Below are 10053 nucleotides of genomic sequence, written 5' to 3'. Positions count from 1 at the left end.
CGTCACCTGTGTGCAGGACAGCCTGCAAGGTTCTCTCTCCAAACTTGCATGCATGTCCAATTTTCCATCTGGAAGTGCAGGCTCTATGATGCTAACCCCTGCTGTAATGGCAGAGTTGGCTAAAGATGTCAAGTCGGCCTTATCAGTGGTCGTTAAGAGTGCCTCCGCTAGCCAAACCTCTCTAGTGACACCGGTAAGGGGAGACTCGCAGACCAAGGTGACTGAGAGCATGGTGAGAGAGCTGGCTGCTAAACTTGAAAAAGTTGACCAAGAGAGCAAGAGTCTAACAGGGCAAGTCATGACCACGATCTCTGACACAATGGTGGCTTTTGTTGACGAGAACGAACAGAATTTGCTGGAAGATCTGAAGGACAAGATCACGTTTTTGGCATCGCATGTTGGCTTCATTGAGGATCTTGATGCCCTGATAAGGAAATACGAGAGCAGCTACAATATTGGTGAATCTGGTTCCTCCTGCACGCTCACATCTAAGAGCATCCAAAAACTCTCCAGCTGGGAGTTTCAAACATCAGCAATACAAGCAGTGAGTGGAGTTCTTGACAAAAAAGTCAGTAGTTTGAGCTTTCCTAGTTCAGTCGTTCAGTCTGAGTTAACAGGTGCTGTGTCAGGTCAAACATTGTCTGGCATTGTAAAAACAGAGTCAATTCACCCAGTGGGCTCAGAAGCGTCAGTAGTTGTTAAGACTTTCGTGTCAGATATGAAGTCCTTGGCTGAATCTGAAGAGAGTCCCCAACAGAAGAGTGCCTGGTCTGCTGCTGTTCACATTTACCACAGCATCCAAAACAACTTGAAAGATTATTTCGGCAAGCTTCAGCGATGTGCCTTAAAGAGCATTGTCACATCTGATGACAACATCACAAATGCTGAGTTTAAGGAGACAGTTCCACTTCCTTGCTTAAACATGAAATATAGGCCCAGTAAGAGTGAGCCTCAGTTGCCAGAGTCCACTGGTGCAGTTACTTTACAAAGAGGCCTAAGTGAGAGCTCAAAACTTCTTTGGGCAAAAACAGAGTCAGAAGAAAGCAAGCTCCTTCTGACAACTTGCACCAAAGAAGTCATCTCAGCGCTTCTGGTCTTGTACAACACTGAGATGTCAAAGGAGGACCCCCTGTACACTGTTGGAGAAAAAGGATCAGACTTCTCTATTGAGAGAGAGAAATTTGTAGAGGGCGTTCTGGCTCAGCTTGGGGATATCTCCCATTCCAGGGCCTCATCACCAATAGTTTGTGAGTTCTCCTGTCAAAATGAGGACAGCAGAAGTAAGGCCACAGCTTCTTTGACCAGTCTGTTAGATTGTATTAGAAAACTCTCAAGTGAGGAATTTAAGAGAAATGCCACTCAAGCAGTGAGTGAGTTCCTAGTTAAAAAGTCCACCAGTAGCTTAACTAGTGCACAGCCTGCTTATTCTGTAGCATCCAGGTCTTGTTCCATTCAAAACCAGTACACATGGTCAAAGGATATTTGTGCGGATTCTGCTGCCTTTGGCATCATTGAAACATTTGTGGAAGACCTGCAGAGCTCGGCGCAACCTGCAGAAGTAGAGGAGAGAGAACCTGACCTCCAGGAAAATGCACAAAAGCTACAGAGCAGGATCTGGTCTGCTACCACTAGTTTATATAACAATATTCAGAAGACATTAAAGGACTTCATCATTCATCAGCGGAGGTCAGACATGCTGAGCAGAATGTCTAGTCATATACCCACAGAGGACTCTGGACATCTTGGGACTAAGGAGCACATTTGTTTGGCAAGCCAGGACTTGAGGCAAGCTAGTAAGAGTGTGCCTCACTTGCACAGTTTGAACCTTGAAGTGGCTCTACACAGGGGTGTCAGCGAGAGTTCAAAACTTCTCTGGACTGAAACAGACGAGGCTCTACTGACCAATAGTACCAAAGAGGTCATTTCAACAATCTTGACCTCATGCGAGGATCAGGCATCAAATGCACCTTGCTTCTCCACAGTAGGAAAGAAAATATCTGATATGTCCCTTGAGGTCAACATGTTGGTAGGTGGTGTTCTGTCTCAGCTGAAGGACATCTCCTTGTCAAGGTCCCCAACACCATGTGAAGACATGTTTGAACGTCTCCAAGGTTCTCCTGAGCGAACCTCTCTAGTAAGTCTAGATTGCAGCACGGCTGCCTCCAAAGGCACTGCATCTTCCCACAGTCTTTCAACAAAGATCCTTCAAAAACTCTCTAGTCATGAGTTCCAAACCAAAGCTGAGAAAGGAGTGAGTGAGGTCCTCTCTAGATCATTTAACATTGTGGAGGAAGGCACAACAGATAAGTACCTCCAGCCTGTATCTACATCCACCACATCTACTGATATTATACAAACCATGGTGAAAGACCAGCAGGAGCTCACCCAGACCACCCAATCATCGGACATGGTATCTGGAACCTCCCTGCTCACCACTGGACAGGTTTCTGAGAAAAGGATCTGGTCTGTTGCTCGTAACATCTACTACAGTCTGCAAAGTAAGATTACGGAGTTTCTCAGAAAAGATCTTCAAAGATCAGACACAACACTTGGTTCAATCCAAATCTTTACGTATCAAAGCAGTCCTGCATCACAAAGAGCAAGTATCGGCCATCTTGAGGTCAACCAGAGCAGTGTTACACCTGGTGGAAACGATGCCTGTGTGGACATTCCGCACAAATTACTACCTAAAACCACTGAGCTCTCAGGATCCATGCTGGAGGATATTGGCACGATCCGTTGTAGGAGTGCTGACAGCCAAAATACAAGAAATACCTCTTCTTCACGCTCCTCCATCTCTCTAACACCTACTTCAAAATTAAGGCAGTCGAAATGGCACTTTGCCTTACCCGGGACTCCCATCCCCACTGAGTTTCCTGCTCAGATTGACTTTCCCATTGTTAGAAACACAATCATTGAGGACTTCTTTCACACAGAGGACTTACTTCCTGTAACCTTTGTGGACAAAGTCAGGCAAGCTGCTGGGGTGGTAGTGGACATTATGGTGGAAAGTGTTGAGAACACACAGGAAGATGGACAGGGTGCTTCTCATCTTGACGACCTCCGATCTGCTGTTAGGAAATTGAGAAAAATAATTTCCACTTGGACCATCCACATTTTCAGTCATGAATTGGTGGATAAAGTGATAGCCCTTCAGGACAGCCACAGCACTCCACAGGTCTTAACATTGGAAGCAGCCAAAAGTGCTTCAGACTCCATTCTTTCAAGGCTGAAATGGGGAAAGGAACAATGTGCCATATCCAAGGAGCTCTCCTCTCAGCTTCTCCAGATATTTGCTGAAGAGACAGTGAAGGGCTTCCTGAGACAGTGGTCAGATGAGTATGAAAACATAAACTTTGATGTTTCAGTCCAGAACGATCCAAAGACTTCTACTTGCATGGTCATTCTTCAAATGATCACCAAAGCCACTGCTAAATGTTATTTTGAGTCCACTACCAGCGTGGCCACCAGTGACATTGTAGAAGGCGTGTTTGATTTGGAAAGGGATACCATCAGCAGTACTGGAGAGCAGGTCCTCACCTTTAACACAAAGGTATAGTACACATACATCTTTCATGAATAACACTGCTGTTGACCTTTTGTGAGATATATGATTATTTGTGTCATGGCATTGCACTGCTTCTTTGCAATTGATATCCTGTACTTTAAGATATCGAAAAAATGTCAGTTTGTTTTAATGTGCCTTTTCCCACAAACCAGGGTTCCAAGAAAGTTAGTAAGAACCTCTGTCCTCAAGAGTCTCTGGAGTACCAGCCTCAGAACATTTCCCCTACTGTGTACTTTACAGGTAAGCCCTGCTGCTGTTTAGGCTGCTGCTCAGTCAAGACTGAGACATTATCCCTTTACCATTCCATTAATTCATTTGGAAAGACATTGTACTCCTCTGAGTTGTTACATATGACATACTGTACTGTGGGCTGGGTGGTAGCCTAGTGGGTTAAGAGGTTGGGCCAGTAACCGATAGGTTGCTGGTTCAGAATCCCTGAGTTCACGAGGCAAAATCTGTCAATGTGCTCTTGAGCAAGGCACTTCATCCTAATTGCTCCTGTAAGTCTCTCTGGATAACAGTGTCTGATAAATGAGTTAAAATGTAAATTGATGGCATGCTGGATGGTCTTTCGTTGCAGAGACGATGACAACATCTCATGGCTCCTTTTCTCCAGAGGGAATGTATGATATCGCATCGTCCTTCCCACTTGAAGAGAAGAGTCGCAGACCCTCCCTTTTCACCAGATTGTCTAGATCCATCACGAAAGGCTTTCTCAGCCCATTCAAATCTTCAAGGAAAACCAAATTATTTAATTAAATTCCTCATTATAAACAACGAGAGCATTCATTTGTTCAGATGAGAATCTAATCGTATTGGTCACATACGCAGAAAACAACTGTGAGATGCTTTATTACGAGCACATTCCCAACAATGCAGAGTTAAAAAAGTAAAAATATTTTCTAAATAGTAACACAATAACAATAACAAGGCTATATACAAGGAGTACCAGTACCGAGTCAATGTGCATGGGTGCGAGGTAGTTGAGGTAATACAGTATGTCCATGTAGGTAAGGGTAAAAGTGACTAGGCAATCAGGATAGATAATAAACACAGTAGCAGCAGCTAGTGTGAAAGTCGGTCAGTGTCACAGTGAATGTGTGGGTAGAGTGTAGTGAGTGTGCATCGAGCCAATTCAAGAGAGTCAGTGGAAAACAATTAGAAAAATACATCAATAACAAAGGGGGTCAATGCAAATAGTGCAGGTGGCCATTTAATTAACATTCAGCAGTCTGATGACTTGGGGGTAGAAGCTGTTCAGCAGTCTAATGACTTGGGGGTAGAAGCTGTTAGGCAGTCTAATGACTTGGGGGTAGAAGCTGTTCAGCAGTCTAATGACTTGGGGGTAGAAGCTGTTCAGCAGTCTAATGACTTGGGGGTAGAAGCTGTTAGGCAGTCTAATGACTTGGGGGTAGAAGCTGTTCAGCAGTCTAATGACTTGGGGGTAGAAGCTGTTAGGCAGTCTAATGACTTGGGGGTAGAAGCTGTTCAGCAGTCTAATGACTTGGGGGTAGAAGCTGTTAAGGAGCCTTTTGTCCCAGACTTGGTGCTCTCGTATCGCTTCCCGTGTGGTAGCAGAGTGAACAGTCTATGACTTGGGTGGTTGGAGCCTTTTGCCAATCATTTACATATCACTTACTTTATTTTTATTTGATTTGATGTCATATTGTAAAAGTATGTATCTGTTTTGCTGAAAATATGATTTTGAAAACAATGAATGTCTACAAGTGCTTCATAAAACAGTTATATTTATTTTTGTATTTTCAAAAGACAGCAAATAGCCAATCAAGTATCAACATAAGTGAAATGAAAGACAGATTTCATTTTCTGTGAATAATTGTCTTGTCCAGTAAGCAACTCAATGACATCATTAGATCACCTCCAAGAAGCATCTTCAACGTTCACCTGACAACCCATTGGATAAGACACATACACTAACCAAGTGTTTCTTACCTGTCAAGAAGGTTGAGAAGGTTGTTCTGAACTGACTTGTCTAGTGAAATAAAGGTTAAATAAACAATTTAAGCTGTCTGCTATATTGCTGTGTAAATCCACACACTGCAGGGGAATGATGACACATGCTGTGCTAACACATCGTCACAGTAGTTGTCAGTTTTGTAACGTAAATAAAGAGTTTGTCAAATACTCTGAAAGACAGTATGTATTATTTTGACACTGCACAGACTCATATGAGCAATAATGATCCACATCTTAATAAAAGAGTTTTAAGGCAGCAGGATAAAGGGGGGGGGGGGGGGGTGGAGCCTCAATTAGACCCATGTCAAACACTTACAATCATGTACAGTACAACCACATTCAGTACAATCACATACAGCACAACCACATAGTCACATTCAGTACAATCACATACAGCACAACCACATAGTCACATTCAGTACAATCACATACAGCACAACCACATAGTCACATTCAGTACAATCACATACAGCACAACCACATAGTCACATTCAGTCAACTGAATGATTCTAGAATAATAATAATTCCATTCACATTTGGCTACTACAAATAGCCAGTGAAATACGATACGTTTTTTGTTACTTGAGAATAGGAATGACTGAGAATCCACTGCCTGCCTTTGTAAACTTTCTGCACACAAATCAAACACAGTACTGACTATATCTTTAAGCCTCATCCAAAGGAACAAAATTCTAAGTCGTCCGCATTGTTTCAGGCATCATCCGTTCCAAAGTCTCATCTTGTTCACTGTAAAAAATAAAAACTCAAATAAGAGTTCCTTTTTGGACAATTCCAGGTTGTCCCTCCTTGTTTCAGTATGTTTAATCTGCCTAATGACCAGGATCCTGGTGTCTACCCAATGTGCTGAGCACTCCTCCTGGCCAGAGTCCGCGCTACATTCAGCTGCTGCAACCATGGTCTCTGTGTGAAGGCACTGTTAGAGAGTCAATCAACCAGAACAAGGTTAGGAGACCAAATCTGTGTCCTAGCATTGTGAAATACTGTATATGTAATGGCCTCAATACATTAATGAAGCGCCCTTACATCCTATCCTCTCCCCATACGGAAACAACTTGTTAGGGTGAACCAATAAGACACTATATACCTTCTAAGCATGATAGTTGGCTCATGATTTGTTTCAGGACTTGTTAGGGTAAACCAATAACAGCTTCTAACCCCAAGTCATAAGACTGCTGAACAATTAATCAAATGTCCACCGGACAAGTTCAACTGTTTTATTATTTGTTACTTTAGTTTATTGGGTAAATATTCTCTTAACTCTTCTTGAACTGCACTGTTTGTTAAGGGCTTGTAAGTAAAGTATTTCACGGAAAGATCTACACTTGTTGTATTCAGCGCATGTGACAAATAAAGTTTGAGTTGATTTGATTTGACTATGTACCTTCTAAGCATGATGGTTGGCTCATGATTTGTTTGTACTGAAATCTATTCAGGGAGGATAAGGGTATATCATAGGCAGTGATGTAGCGGTAAAACCATTGACTGGTAAATGCTGATTGCCGTTCAGGATTAAAGAAGTAACGCTCCCTCTACTTTCAATGCATCTTCCACAAAAGGTGGTTAAATGCTTGAACAAAATAAAATAAAAAGTGTGTAAACAGCTTTTACATGTGTTCCCACCCCCACTGATTATAGGAGGCTTCTTCTGACAGTATTCACACCTTCCATAAGAAATCTCCAGAGAAATATTCATATTCACCGTAGCTGTCATTTAAACTTGGACTAACCTGGCCAAGGCCAAACAGTATATGGCGTTTTCTCTGGGTGTGCGGTCGCAGTGGAGAGAAAAGGCCTCCAGTGAGGTGGTGAGGATCTGGGCGGAGTTTGGTGAGGCAAACACAGGTCTGAGATTGGTGTCTCTGGAAATGGTGTCGTTGGACAGTCAGTCTGTGTCCCAGGAAGCAGCCTCTGAGGAACTCCGCCCACCCATCCCAGGTGTCCAACCGTAGAGTAGCCCCTGGGAGACAGAGACACATGCAGGTTGTCCTCCTGGTTGCCATGAACCAAGAATGTGTTCCATACAGTCCATTTGTCTCTGTGTTACATCCATAAGGTGTTGAGCCAGAGGACCATTGATCTACTGCACAAGGAAGGCCATACCCAGGTCAATGGCGTAGTCGTGCAGCCGGTTGCAGTCGTAGAGTTGCAGGCCGGTGGGAGAGCTCAGTCTGAAGGAGCTGACGGGAAGCCCACACTGCTGGGACACCAGGGTCATGAGCCTGGCCACAGACGTACTCAGGAGAAACACAGTGCCCGAGACTGAGAGGGTCTCCCCCGTCACGGCACTGAACACACGCACCACCGGCTCCCGCTGAAGTATAAGACCATGGACATACAGTAAATTCACTTGTTTTACATAAATACCTATGTTGTGTTTATACACCGAGTAAACAAAACATTATGAACACCTGTTCTTTCCATGACAAAGACTGACCAGGTGAATCCAGGTGAAAGCTATGATTCCTGAATGATGTCACTTGTTAAATCCACTTCAGTGTAGATGAAGGGGAGCGGACAGGTTAAAGAAGGATTTTTAAGCCTTGAGACAATTGAGGCATAGATTGTGTATGTGTGCCATTCAGAGGGTGAATGGGCAAGACAAAATATTTAAGTGCCTTTGAACGGGGTAGTAGGTGCCAGGTGCACCGGTTTGTGTCAAGAACTGCAATGCTGCTGGGGTTTTTCACACTCAACAGTTTCCTGTGTGTATCATGAATGGTCCACCACCCAAAGAACATCCAGCCAACTTGGCACAACTGTTGGAAGCATTGGAGTCAACATGGGCCAGCATCCCTGGGGAACGCTTTCAAACACCTTGTAGAGTCCATGCCCCAACGAAATGAGGCTGTTCTGATGGCAGAAGGCAACTCAATATTAGGAAGGTGTTTCTAATGTTTGGTACACTCAGTATATATAAGTTAGGAGTCATATAATTACAGGGGTAAGATGAAGTGGCTCCATTGCACTGGTCTTAGGTCTGGTTTGTGTTTTTACTGCTAATGGTAAATGTTAGGATTTGGTGAGAGTAAACTGATCCTAGATCTGTGCCCAAGGGCAATTTCTATCCAGAGACAAATCAAAGGTCCATGCTATTTAAACTTAGAATCTACCACCATCTCGTGGCTCAAATTTGTAACAACATTTTCTAATTCATGTGCTGTACTGAGTTTTGTTCTATCACATTGAACACTAATCTGGGTGCAGATTAAATTGAACACTAATCTGGGTGAAAATTAAATTGAAGACTAATCTGGGTGCAGATTAAATTGTTAACAGAAATATTATGAATATGTATTTCAATGAACCCAAAGGGCCTCTTCTTCTCCTACTATACGGCCTGCTGTGCTCTACTGTACTCTGCTGTACTCTACTCTGCTGTACTCTACTCTGCTGTACTCTACTCTGCTGTACTCTACTCTGCTGTACTCTACTCTGCTGTACTATACACCACTGGGTATACAGACTCTTCAGATACTGTTAGCGAACACCAGACTCGAGGCGATTACATGGGGAAAAGGTTTATGACTGTAAGGGTGTTTGGTACAAAGGCAACACTACATCGGGCCACATTTCAGCTCTATCCCAGGTCAACCATACAATACTATAGATTTCCACTCTAGTCAACCAGCAAGAAGGAGAGACAGACAGAAGGTCTGGCTTTGACTATGTCAATGAAGGGATGTGTAAGTAAGGAACACAAATAAACATTATTCTGATGGTTAAATTTGTACTTAGATACATAACCACTCTCCTCTGTTAGCAAATCTTCCACAGAACCTTGTGGAACAGAGTGAGTTCTGTCCCTGTCTGGCTCTGGACATGTACCCAGGGACCTCTGTACAACAACACTTCACACTCACGAAGCAGTGTTCTTACTAACCAATCACTCTACCATAACCATGGTCTCGGTATAAAGCAGTGTCCTTACTAACCAATCACTCTACCTTAACCATGGTCTCAGTATAAAGCAGTGTCCTTACTAACCAATCACTCTACCATAACCATGGTCTTGGTTGAGCAAGGGCAATATTACTTTATGTCTCAAGCAGGGTGACCTCAACATACTATATATCACCATACTATATACCACCACACTATACAGTGGGGCAAAAAAGTATTTAGTCAGCCACCAATTGTGCAAGTTCTCCCACTTAAAAAGATGAGAGAGGCTTGTAATTTTCATCATAGGTACACTTCAACTATGACAGACAAAATGAGAAACAAAATCCAGAAAAATCACATTGTAGGATTTTTAATGAATTTATTTGCAAATTATGGTGGAAAATAAGTATTTGGTCACCTACAAACAAGCAAGATTTCTGGCTCTCACAGACCTGTAACTTCTTCTTTAAGAGTCTCCTCTGTCGTCCACTCGTTACCTGTATTAATGGCATCTGTTTGAATGAACTAAATCACCTAATCATACTATATCACCATACTATATATTACCACACTCTATATCACCATAATATATATAATCATACTAT

At 42.9% G+C, this 10053-nt stretch overlaps 1 protein-coding gene across 1 annotated transcript; it reads left to right on the top strand.

Moving 5' to 3' along the window:
- The first annotated feature begins 1221 nt into the window (after positions 1-1221).
- On the top strand, positions 1222-4493 carry LOC116373930 (uncharacterized). Its single transcript, XM_031822358.1, has 3 exons — positions 1222-3553; positions 3721-3808; positions 4149-4493. Exons 1-3 carry the CDS (start codon positions 1694-1696, stop codon positions 4325-4327), a joined length of 2127 nt encoding a protein of 708 aa, XP_031678218.1. The 5' UTR covers positions 1222-1693; the 3' UTR covers positions 4328-4493.
- The last annotated feature ends 5560 nt before the right edge of the window (positions 4494-10053 follow it).

The sequence above is a fragment of the Oncorhynchus kisutch genome, linkage group LG4 (assembly GCF_002021735.2).
Source record: "Oncorhynchus kisutch isolate 150728-3 linkage group LG4, Okis_V2, whole genome shotgun sequence".
Lineage (NCBI taxonomy): Eukaryota > Metazoa > Chordata > Actinopteri > Salmoniformes > Salmonidae > Oncorhynchus > Oncorhynchus kisutch.
The sequence above is the reverse complement of the archived record's forward strand: the minus strand, read 5'-3'. Positions and strand labels throughout refer to the sequence as shown.

What these genes read in the sequence shown, in the direction of transcription:
- LOC116373930 (XM_031822358.1), top strand. Translation starts at nt 1,694, where the DNA reads ATGCTGAGCAGAATGTCTAGTCATATACCCACAGAGGACTCTGGACAT. An exon ending in TCCTCACCTTTAACACAAAG is followed by an intron (nt 3,554 to 3,720) that starts GTATAGTACACA and finishes CCCACAAACCAG; the next exon opens with GGTTCCAAGAAAGTTAGTAA. An exon ending in CCCTACTGTGTACTTTACAG is followed by an intron (nt 3,809 to 4,148) that starts GTAAGCCCTGCT and finishes CTTTCGTTGCAG; the next exon opens with AGACGATGACAACATCTCAT.